At 43.1% G+C, this 12,417-nt stretch overlaps 1 protein-coding gene across 2 annotated transcripts; it reads left to right on the top strand.

The window, feature by feature from the left end:
• The first annotated feature begins 3,014 nt into the window (after positions 1-3,014).
• LOC136464201 (binding partner of ACD11 1-like) lies at positions 3,015-5,730 on the top strand. Of its 2 annotated transcripts, none has more exons than XM_066463160.1 (5): positions 3,015-3,134; positions 3,724-3,836; positions 3,910-3,985; positions 4,381-4,464; positions 4,556-5,730. In XM_066463160.1, exons 2-5 carry the CDS (start codon positions 3,730-3,732, stop codon positions 5,465-5,467), a joined length of 1,179 nt encoding a protein of 392 aa, XP_066319257.1. In that variant the 5' UTR covers positions 3,015-3,134; positions 3,724-3,729; the 3' UTR covers positions 5,468-5,730. The 2 variants fall into 2 exon arrangements, with proteins under 2 accessions (XP_066319257.1, XP_066319258.1); XM_066463161.1 differs by lacking the exon at positions 3,015-3,134 and adding an exon at positions 3,149-3,312.
• Positions 5,731-12,417: the final 6,687 nt, after the last annotated feature.

Raw genomic sequence — 12,417 nt, 5'->3', positions numbered from 1 at the left:
GGCGCCTTCACGCTTGACTGGTCGACTGTCTCGACCTTCCTCTCTTCTGGCTGCTAATCCCGCCCCTTCTTCGCCACCATCAACATCTTTGCTGGCCTTGTGTTATTCATCTACCTGGTTGTGTCCACAGCGTACTGCTGGGGCCTCCACCTGTACAACGCTAAGGCATTCCCATCTTCTCCTCTGACTTGTTCACGTCGAATGGCAGGAAGCATGACAGTACATCCATAGTGAGCAAGAAGTCTGAGATTGATATGAACTCATATAGGAAGCCTGGCAAAGTCAACCTCAGCAAATTGTATTTGTACTCTCTTATTATGGGCTCAGCTTCACTACAATTGCTGCCACAATCACACATGTTGGTCCCTTTCATGGAAGGTATGGCTTCTCAACTAACAACATGAAAAAGTGTGATTTATATGTAGCTTGTAAACTAAAAGATGCATGCATTATATCTGAATCCGAAGTACTAATGTCCAGGCTCTGTTCGGCTGCTCGTAAAGCCGCTTGTGCTGATTTGTACGGCTGATTTGTTGGGAGAGAAAAATATTGTACCATGGCTTATAAGCCGGCTTATAATGGCAGCCGAACACTAGTGCTGTAGAATTCTGGTATGTCAAATGCAGTTGGTTGCAGAAATGGCAAGAACTAAACACCAATGCAAACTACAATGATTCGAGGCTCCAGTTATTTCGATGTTACACAAAAGCATGCTATTAATAGTGCTATAATTCCTGAGTGCAACAGACTAAATGCAGTAGGTTGTAGAATTCCTGAGTGCTACAATTTACTAAATCTCGAAGAACACCTCCAGAAACCATGCATCCCAATCTCAAACCTCAAATTTAAGAAGACCACCAGCAGCTTTTCAATAATTCAAGTGACAGTTCATTCATACTGAAATTTTTTTGTTTCAATCAGCTAGTTACAGTATTGTTCTGCAGTCTGCATCGAGAAACACATTGTGGTGGAATCTGTTCACCCGGGTTAAGTCCTCGACTTAGCATAGGTGCTCGTATTTTCCCGAATTTATTCTAGGATTTATCAGCGCTAGGCGACGTCCCGTCGATAGCGAGGTGACTATGACAGGGATGAGACGTTGTACCGTGTAATTTTTTTTAAAAAAGAACAGATGACTGATGACACCAATTTAGCCATTACCGGCACGCAGCAGACCTAAATATATTACAATGGGCATAGAAAGGAAGCTGGGAGATAAGAGATACCCATGAAGATAGGGAACAGCTCGGCTCGCGAGGAACGAATAAGTCCTCACGCTAGGGGAGGCGGCCACGGTTGATGAGTCCGAGCGTGTGGCGCGCAGCCTCGACGAAGTCCCGGATGTTGTGGAGCGACCCCTCCTCGGCGCCGAAGAGGAAGATGGCTCGGCACTCCGCCTTCTTTGCCAGCCGCGCGGCGTGCCCCAGCGGCAGCTCCGGCGAGTTTAGCGCCCGAAGGATCTCCCGGTACAGAGACAGAACCACCGGACGGTTCCTCGCCAGATCCTCCGCCGTCGCCCAGATCATCCCGCTGCCAACACCACCCTTTGCCATCCGCCGCCGTGCTCACCCCGTCGCACCGCCTGACTGGAATGAGAGGGTTTGGAAGCCGTGGGGGTCCAAAGCGAAAGGAAGATGGCGAGCGAGCGAGGACACTGGGCCTGTTTGATTGCCTGGTCGAGGGGCTGGGCCAGGCCGGTGGGCTGCAACTAGCCTTGTTTGGTAGCTTGGACAGAAAGCGCACCCCAGAGCCCAGAGAAACGAAATTGAAGTTCGTTTTTTCTGGGCCTGGCTGCCTCCATGGCCCAAGTGCTAGATAGGCTCTCAGCCCCACGCAGCGCGAAGACGACGGGAGCGATGGCGTCGCCCTCCACCACCTGAGCACGGCTGTAGCGCTGGAGGAGAGCGGCGCGTAGATGAAGGGCGAGACGCCGCGCCGCTGCCGCACCTCCGCCGCCCGAGCACCTCCGTCGCCAGGAGGTTCGCGACGACGATACGCCTCCGCCGCCCGGTCACGGCCGTGCCGCAAAGACGAACCCATTTGTGGAGCGCGCCGCCATGGACGTGGAGGTGGCGCGGCGGCACGTCAACGAGCAGAACGCGCCGTCACGGCCATGGTTTTTGGTATCGGGCATGGCTGCCAGCGCGCCTTGCCCAAGTGCGGCGTGGGCGGGGCCAACCTGGCTACAGCTGGGTGTGGCGGCGCTGCATGGCTCCCACTCCCACGCCATCGGAGGTGAACTTGCCCACGCCGACAATTGTTTGATGGAATGCCAATGAGACAAGCAAAGAAGAGATGGGTGGTTGATGCTACCATGTTTTCAGTAAGGGCCCGTTCGGTTAGAGATGAATGTGGCCAGGAATCGTTCCAGTTAATAAAAGCTTATATAAATTAACTATCAATCTCGGTCGGAAATTTTCTTGGTAGCCATTCTGTGTGAAACGAACGGGCCTTAAAGGTAACTATCAATTTGTACAGGCTACCAGGGGTCAAACTCTAAATTGAATAGGTTGCACTTGCACCTACATTACCTGCCCCATGTAGTCCTGGCCTAAACCAACCTTAGTTTCTTCCTCTAAAATTTATTCCCTATCTTATCGAATATTTAAACACATACATAGAGTATTAAATATAGATTAAAAAAATAATTAATTGCACAGTTTACGACTAATTTGATAGACGAATCTTTTAAGCTTAATTAGTCCATGATTTGAGGTGGTGCTACAGTAACACGTGTGCTAACGATGGATTCGTTATGCTTAATAAATTCGTCTCGTGGATTACTAACGGATTCTGTAATTTATTTTTTTATTAATATCCGAACACCCCGTACGACATCTGCATATAACACCCGACGTCACATCCAAAGACTTTAGATTTAAAGGCGAAGTCCCTGATGCAGGCAAACAAACAGGCCTTACGAGAAAATGGGCTGACCTACCAGGAGCATGTGTTCCCAGACGTAGCCACGTCATCGCTCTCCAGAATTAGGCATCAGCCCTGCTCTCCTACCACCAGCCCCTACGAAAGTGGCAGCAAAATGCGCGCGAGGCGGTTCCATTTCTGCCACCCCATTTGGATCGCGTTCCCAGACACAGGGCGACGCCGTTGGGATCGCATCCGTGGAGGTGGAGGTGAGAACGCAAATTTTTGGAGTTCCTGCTCTTGGCGATTCTGTGTGCGCGCGCGCGTGTTTCCGATCCGAAGCAAAATTCAGCGTGTTATTCTCTTTGGCTGTTTCATGATTATGTTGCATCTGGGGATTAGCTTGGTTGCAGATTGATATGCGTAGCTGATCGATGATGCTCTAGGGTATTCTGGCGCACTTGTCTGAACTTAATCTTGTTCATTTGTCTTATTTGCCAATGCGTTGATTTTTTCAACCATGTATATTGGTAAATTCAGACATTTTAGATTTCCTAAAACCGTGTTTCTATGTTCTCTTCGATTGGTGTCATGGACTATGGCTTTAGGTTATACATACAGTTATATTATACTGCTCAAACGTGCAAATTTCATCAGCGGCTCAATTATTGTAGATCTTAGTTGACTAGTCGGATGCCTACTAGCTATTTCTGAAAAGAAACATTTGTGGCCGATTACTTTCGTTTTTTAAGTTTAAATAGCTTATATTCCTATAGAAATTCCTCGTATTCATCCCACTTACTAGGCGCATGGTCGATCAAACTGCGGATTAATTCATTTCGTCCAACTTTTTTTAAGGCAACCATGACAGGCACGGTAAAAGTCCACAATGTCTCTCTTAAAGCATCAGAGCAAGATATTAGTGAGTTCTTTTCATTTTCCGGCGAGATAGTACATGTAGAATTACAAAGGTTAGTGCCATATCATCTCCATGATATCATCAGTATAAACGCATGCATAATTTGACCTGGAATGCTTTTGCAGTTGTGATGAGCGGTCACAGTTTGCCTATATCACGTTCAGAGATAATCAAGGAGCAGAGAGGGCTATGCTTCTTACGGTATACTAGGATTTTGCATTAGTTTCCACTGTCTTTGCTACAAATTATTTATGATGATGATCATCTTCATACACTTACTTTACCTATGAAATAAGTGCCTGCAAATTTAATATTATATCCACTAATTTTGTTGAATGAAAGCAATGATTACTACTAATACTACTCTTTTTCAAGACTCGAGTCCTGAACTGAATATGAATATACAGTTTGCATATATGGTTTCTTCCATGAAACTGCCGTGTATGATGTATTCTTGTTATTGGTCTCTAAGTACTATATTCCATCTTATATTTGATTTTCTTTTCTTTTACCTAACATAATATCTTGTCCTTTGTATTAAAGGTAACCTTTCTACACTTATGAACTCTATTACGCAAATCCATGCTTTAATGCAGGGAGCGACTATAGAAGATATGGCTGTCATCATCACACCAGCCACCGATTACAAGCTACCAGCATCCGTTTTAGCTGATCTAGAGGTAGAACCATGTCATATTCAAATCTCACATTAGCAAAATTGCATTGCTTTCGACAAGATCAGACTCCTAATACCACTAACTGCATTACCAGTCAAAAAATACTGGTGGCATGGAATCCGCTCTTCAGAAGGCTGAGGATATTGTAGGTTCTATGCTAGCCAAAGGGTTTGTTCTTGGCATGGATGCCGTTGAAAAAGCAAAGGCCTTTGATGAAAAGCATCAGCTCACATCAACTGCAACTGCCAAAGTCGCTTCCCTTGACAGGACAATGGGCTTAAGCCAGAAGTTCAGCACCGGGACCTTAGTGGTGAATGAGAAAATGAAGGAAATGGATGAGAAATACCAGGTTGCAGAGAAGACCAAGTCAGCATTAGCCGCGGCTGAACAGACTGTCTCTACTGCTAGTTCTGCCATCATGAGTAACAGATATATCCTTACAGGTGCAGCATGGGTAACTGATGCCTACAACAAGGTTGCAACCACTACAACCGATGTTAGCACGAAGACAAAGGAAAGGATGATGGCTGAGTGGGAGGGAGCCAATCAGAGCGGTGAAACCACAAAGGTTGATTCGCTTGAAAGCTCTGAAGCGGTTGAGCAAGAGTGCAAGCGTCATGAAGATGATTCTACAAACAACTTCATTCTAGATAGTCCTGAAATGACTTGTCAGGAGAGTGAGCATCAAGCGGGTGAACATCAAATGACTAATGTAGAGGAGCAGAAAAATCACGAGGGTGAAATTGCAGTAGCCCACATACAAGAAAACACTGAGACAGCTGAGAAGAATCCTAGCTGCCACGAGAGTGAAGTATCCAAGGCCAATGTTCATGATAGTGTTCTAATGACTGAGCAAAGTGAGCGAGAGCATAAGCAACCCGAAGGTGAATTTGCAAAGACCCATGTCCCAGGAAGCCCTGTCACTATTCCGGTCACCATGTCCACTATTGACGGGAACTCTAGCAACAGTCCCAAGAAGCCTGATTCTGCTGAGGGTTTTCTGTGATATGTTATTGTAAATATAGATTGGGGTGATGATGATAGTTTATTTCATCTCTTTCTATTGAATTTGTCATCCTTCTTGCTTAATTGTTCACAGGCAATGATAGTTTTGTTCAGCTCTTGCAGCTAATTTTTCCACACTTTAGTGTTGTTTTTCAGTCAATGATAGTTTCATTCTGTTGAATTTGACATCCTTAAATGTCGTTTTCGAGCATAATAGAGGTTATAAAATTGTAGTAGCAACAATTTATTGTTCTTTGAATATTATTTTCATGAAGCTGCAACTTGAGTTGTCTTCTATATTTTTTTTCTTTTGTGATGAATTGTTTTACCATCTGTGTTGGAAGTATCATGTTAGTTGCTTATTTTCAACCTTGCTCCTGTCTCTTTTTAGGGAAAAAGGAGTATGGAGGGGAACCTTGTTCATGTCATTGTGAAGTGTATTATCCATGAGTTATCCATTTATCACCTTTTTGCTTTTTGTTAGGGCTTGCTGAGTAGTTTTGTCCTCACCCCATTTGTTATTTGGTGAACACAGTTATGATGTCGTAGAATTACAAACGAAGATTAAGGTTACCTCTGCATCCGAGTTGCATGTAGACAGTGAACTTCCATTCTATTGTATCTAGGACACAGTAGGAATTGATAAGACACGCACAATAGACCTCTAAGAATGAGGAATACACACTGTAACTGTGTTGATGTGTCCGACGGTTGTGGACCCATGAATGAAAGCTATGAAGACAACATAAATCTAATTGATGCAACATATATACTGAAACACATTGGTGTTTATTTTGTTTCAAAGGCAAGTTGTAGGATCATATATAGGACCATGAACTTGCCAATATGAGTTCAGAGAGCTCTGACCAATTGGCAATTGCTACATGCACAGACTAATTTGTCTGCATGGGCCAAAATGTTAAGCACGTCACACGGACCTGCACAAATGCAACCTGTTTGGCTTACATGATTTTTTATCACACTACAAAACCGCTTCTCTGAACAATGTGCAGTTCATCGAGAAAATCAGAGGGCCAAAGTTGCGGCATGCCGCTGATAAGCTCTATCCTTCTAAGTGTATTTTTAGAGGTTTTAAATCTTCTTAAAATCACACAATATATGTTCTAGTATCTCGATTGGTCTTCATACAAATTTTGAAGCCCAAAAACATAGTATTGAAAATACTGCTATACAACTTGCTATCACCCGGCGGACTGCAATTAACTTTGAGGGTATCTAAATCCAAGTAGAATGTTTTGTATGAGAATACTTCAGCACATTTACAACCATCGCCTTCAATCTGTGTATCTATATTGAGATATGCATCCTTGATCTTCGTCAGGCCCTCACGCTGCAATTTTCAGGGGTGTTTATTACTGTCAATGGTGCCACCTGAATGCTTCAAATTAAATTAGCTTGCTAACCTGACGTGCACAAGCTCACCGAACATGCTAGCAGCTGCACATGCATATCGTGCCCATTGTTCTGCACAACACTTCTTTAGAACACTCATGACCATCTAATATACTTGTAAATCAGATCAACATGATGTGATCTGCAGAGCTGTGGAGTCTCTCTGCAGCTGCCCCTGCCTGTGCAAACCCATCTAGGAAATGCAAGTGGGCTAGCCCCGTGTGGGTTGTCACAAGCAATCCATAAAATTAAGTCTATATATACGTAGTTTCACGGGCTAGTCCGCTTGTATCTCTAAACCTATCTCCACCCACTTAGAACAAAGTGGCCATGCGGCGGCCTGAAGAGTAGAGGGTGACTCATGCTGGGCTCCTGACTCGATGTCAGGGGCGGATACATGCCTAGGGTTTATAAAAAATATTAGCAACATTTATATCTTTAAATAAATTTATGATGAAAATATATTTACCGATTCATATGATAATATTAATTATGTATTATAAATAATAATATTTTCTTATATATATGTTTAGTTAAAATTAAAAAGTTTGACTTCTATCGAAATAAGAATGATACTTTTTCTAGGACAAAGAAGGTTTTTTTCTTGAATGGAAATGCTCCTACACGGTCAATTTTGGATGTTACATGTTTTGTGGCACTCAGCATAAAAATTGGATTTTGCGGTGTTGCAACAGTCGATTTGAGATGGTGCAACATGTTTTTCTGAATGTTGCAGTAGTCGATTTAAGATGTTGCAACATATTTTTTTAATGTTGCAACTGTCGATTTAAGATGTTGCAACATGTTTTTTTTATGTTGCAACAATCGATTTGAGATGTTGCAACATGTTTTTTTAAATGTTGCAATAGTTGATTTAAGATGTTGCAACAAGTTTTTTTTTATGTTGCAATTGTTGATGTAAGTGTTGCAACATGTTTTTTTTTATGTTACATGAGGTTTCAGTATATGTTGCAAACATTTGTTCTTGAATGTTGCGAGCAATGATTAACATATGATCCATTTCTCTCTTTCCATCCCCCAACCCCCCTACGGCAAGGTGCGGTGTCTGCAAGCGCTATAGAAAATGCAACTACCATTATCGTGGTTTACTATTACATCACAGGAGAAAGGAGAGAGCCAGAAGGGGATGAGCGCTGGATGGGATGGGTAGAGTGAAAGCCTCTAGATCCGAAAGGGGTGAAGCACAGGGGAAGCCTCTAGATCTGAATGGAAAGGAACGCTGGGGTGGGAGGAGTGGAGCGAAAGAGTCTGGATCAATTGTTTATATCTAGAAGTCCGGGCACTGGTATTTCCTCGCTCACTGTGCTTTGGGCGCCGTGATGAGCACACACGGCCTCGCTCGCGTCCGTCACGTCACGTACGCCGATCAAGGTGTATATGCACTACTGTACATTATAAACCCAGGGCCAGTACCCGGCCAGGGCCAGTACCCGGCAGGGGCGGATCAACACAAAGCGGCAATGCAAACAGCTTCTCGATCGATCGACTCCCAGGCTGATCGGTCCTAATATGCACGCCCTTTTGTGTTGAGATGAGTTCCACGGTATTTGCTTATTAGACTGGTTCCCGGACAGTGCTGCACGTAGTGGGTGGAGGCCTCAAGGTGATGCTATCACTATGTAAAAAACGATTTTTAGCAACAGTTCGATTTTTTTTTAGGGACGGCTGGTAATAGAGCCGCCCCTATAGTAACGTGCTCGGGTGCCCAGACACCAGCTGCCCCTACAAATGGAACAGCAGGAGCGGCTGGTGTTACGAGCCGCCCCTACAAATGGGGTCTGATTTGTAGGGGTGGCTCAATCACCAGCCGCCCCTGGAAATGCTATTTGTAGCCGCCCCTACAAATGGCTCCGTATTTATAGCACTGATTTGTAGGGGCGGCTCCATCACCAGCCGCCCCTACAAATGCCCCCATATAAAACAGATGCAGTACCTTCTTCCTCCTCGGGTCACTCACTCTAACCCGTGAAAAAAAGGTGGGGAGGCCTTGGGCACCTTCCAAAAATTGCTCTACTAAGGGAGGGAAGGTTTTGGTCTCAAATCCTTTGGTGGAGAGATTGTAGAAGGTAAGAAAATGCTATTCCATACTTTTTTAAGTTTTAATGGTTGGTTAGTGAGTAATTAGAGTTTTGTTTTTCTCTCTCTTCTATGGTACTTGAGCTATTTATGAAGCAAATTAGAACCAACTTTTGAATGTACTAGGGTAAATTAGGGAGGGGAACAAGATCATATCCTTATTTGGTCTATGTTTCTTGATTTTATTGAACAATTAGTTAGTTTTATGGATGTTTCATGTGCATGTGGATCTAGATCTAGGGTTTGGTTTTTTTATTAATTTCATTTTTGTAAATTTATGTTTGATGAAATTGGACTAGGGTTTGTATGAAAGATATTGGGTAAAGTATAATTCTTGCTAATTGTTGTCTTTGAAATTATTTATTGTAATCAATAAATATGTATTTTAATTATTTATGGATAAATAGGCCGTTAATTAATTTTCTTTTACCATGGTGTGTTTGTATGCTTCATGTAATTACCATGGTGGCAATGCGAACGCTGGATGGAATACGCGGAAACAAACAGTTCTGGTCGAATTTGAATTGTAAATTTGATTTTTTTTTGCGGGAAAACGTACTCCCCTACATACAGGTATTATAGAGATGGCTGGCACTACAGCCGCCCCTACAAATACATTTGTAGGGGCGGTTCGTCATTTGTAGGGGCGGCTCAATCACCAACCGCCCCCTACAAATAGATTTGTAGGGGCGGCCTGAGAACCGCCCCTACAAATGCATGATTTGTAGAGACGGTTCGGTAGGGGCGGCTGGCCAAACCGCCCCTACAAAGGGTTACTAGCCGCCTCTAAAAATGCTTTGTGTAGTAGTGTATGGCAGTATGACCCTTCACTGTAGGTCGAAGTAAATCAAAACTATGAGCCTCGGAAACTTGCATCAGCCTCTCACTTTGCAATTGATAGGCTGATAGCTGATACCCCTACTATATATAGCCTTTAGTACACTACTCCCTCTGTTCCAAAATAAGTGACGTTTTTTATTTTTACACATCTTCTTTGACCATTTGTCTTATTCATTTTTTTGTGTAAATTATAAAATAAATAAATCATTATTAAAGTGTATCTAATAATAAAATAAGTCATAACAAAATAGATAATATTTATATAAAATTTTGAATAAGACGAACGATCAAATAAGATTTCTGAAAGTAAAAAAACGTCACTTACTTTGGACGGAGGGAGTATGTCCTAAATCAAACTCATAAATTTGATTAAATTTATAGAAATAAACAATAGTACTTACGACATCAAATTGGTATTATTGAATACATTATGAAGTATAGTTTCATAATTTATCACTTTGATGTGATAAATATCCTTCTCTATAAATTCGTTCAAACTTAGTGCGAGTTTAGTTGGAAGGACCATGAGCGCACGATGGGACGATTTCTACTTTACCAGTGTTTGGTTCTGAGACGAACTAGGACAGGACATTAGGACCGCTCCTGGCGGAAATATTCGCCCTAGATGTCGGTTGGTCCGTCCCTTAAAATCAAGAGGACATGGTCGTCCCTTATCAACTCCATGTTCTTCCATCTTGTACATAGCTGGCATCTCCGCCCGTGGAGCTTGAGACGGTGCGTCTCTGACAACCGATCTCGTGGCCGCGGCGCGCGCCTCCTCCTAAACAGAGCTCACGGCTTCGCCTCTCCTCCATAGCATGGATAGCATGAACGCTTGCTGTTGGAGGTTCGGCAAAGAGGTGGCGCGGACGGCTATTGCTAGAGCCTTCGTGGGGAGGCACATAGGGCCAAGGCGATGTGGGGTGGGCGGGAGCAACACTGGTGCCCCGTGTACGATGAGGCGGTCGCAGTTGGTGGGCGAAGTAGAGATAAAGACAAGAGGCTATCTCACGTATCCACTGATAACATGTGGAATCAACCGACGGTGTTAGATCTCTATTTATCTAACCCTATTTGACTGAATCACTCCCACCAAATAAAAAAAATAGCTTATAAAAAATAGAATCCGTCTATTTCACCTCGTCTTCAAAACAAAAGACATAAATTTATTTATAATAATTTTAAGATCGAGGATCGAGGTAGTGTTTTTTTTTATCCGAAGCCAAGGTGCCACCCCCCCTGTCAAAAAAAAAGGCTTCTGAAACAACGACAAAGCCGCCTTTGCAGGCCCCTGGTGGCCACGGCCTCGCACGTGTGAGGCGTGACGACAAGCGCACCGCGCACAGTCCTAGCGTCCCGTCCTGTCCGCCGAGGCCCAGTTTCGTCAGTACCTACGATCGTCTGACCGCAGCAAAGGCAAATTAAGGTGACGAGTCGAGACGAAAACTGAGAACCCTACCAAGTTCCTCAACAACGACTGGTGCTTTGGATTTAACCGAGTCCAGATCCCAGCTTTACCTAATTCCAACGACACTAACTGCGGTGGTTGAAACGCGACACGAGCTAGTAGATGTGTACTACTAGTACTAGTACTAGTTTCTTTTGAATCAAGTAAGTAAAACGAGCAGTTGATGACTTGTGTTGTGGGGAACACTAGCATGATCGTTCACACTCGCTGGCTTATCTTTTGATTTTAGGCTAAAAAATGGTATCGGCTATTCAACTTAATCTCTCCGTTGTGTTTATAAAATGATTTAGTTCAAAGCAAACTAATTAGTTTGTCCTAATATATATTTAAAAACAGATGGAGTATGGAAGCACGTGCCCATTTTATAGCATCCTCAATAGTTTTTTTTTTTCTTAAACTCACACTCTAAATTATTATTTAAAGAGTCATTTAAATAAAAGTCGCCATCTATATCTTTTCATCCTCCAAAACTTCTCTATATGTTGTGATTACTAAAACACACCCATAGTAGAGTAAATTATACTTTTTTGTGAGGAGTACTTGACAGCCCAAATATTTGACGATAAGCTTACTTGTAATATATTGTACTCTGTCATGTTCTTTTCTTTGTTTCTAATTGACCGAATTTTTCCAAACGTACCTGTACAGATGGTGACATGGGTTTTGACTCGCACGGTCAGAAAGGTGGAGAAAAAAAGTCTGCCATTGAACATGGGAGGTGGTTCATCCACACCGGACATCTTTCTCTAGACGGTGAAGCGTAATCCAATGAGCACGAGACTCTTATACCAATTGAATGGATTAAGATGCATAGAAGGAGGGGGAATTGAGCTAATCTAAAGGACTCACAAAATTAACACCTATCGTTTAATCTATTTCACCCTAGTACCTAAACAAGTGTTTCTAGTCTACCGTATATAGTTTTACAACCTAGTTCCAATCCTATTTTATCACGACAATCTAGGAATGTAAATTTCGTGAAAGTAAATGCTCAAAATAAAGAGAGGATTAGCAACACATCAATACACATTATCAGTAATTCAGTATACCACGCGAACTAAGCCCTTAGTTGGTTAGGTTTTTTGTGGTGGATTCTGCCCACCAAGGTTCAAGCCCTCGACTTGGCATAGGTG

The sequence above is a fragment of the Miscanthus floridulus genome, chromosome 7, assembly GCF_019320115.1.
Source record: "Miscanthus floridulus cultivar M001 chromosome 7, ASM1932011v1, whole genome shotgun sequence".
Taxonomy (NCBI): Eukaryota; Viridiplantae; Streptophyta; class Magnoliopsida; order Poales; family Poaceae; genus Miscanthus; species Miscanthus floridulus.
This window is presented reverse-complemented; position numbering and strand designations above follow the sequence as displayed.

What these genes read in the sequence shown, in the direction of transcription:
- LOC136464201 (XM_066463160.1), top strand. Translation starts at nt 3,730, where the DNA reads ATGACAGGCACGGTAAAAGTCCACAATGTCTCTCTTAAAGCATCAGAG. An exon ending in GTACATGTAGAATTACAAAG is followed by an intron (nt 3,837 to 3,909) that starts GTTAGTGCCATA and finishes ATGCTTTTGCAG; the next exon opens with TTGTGATGAGCGGTCACAGT. An exon ending in CCGTTTTAGCTGATCTAGAG is followed by an intron (nt 4,465 to 4,555) that starts GTAGAACCATGT and finishes CTGCATTACCAG; the next exon opens with TCAAAAAATACTGGTGGCAT.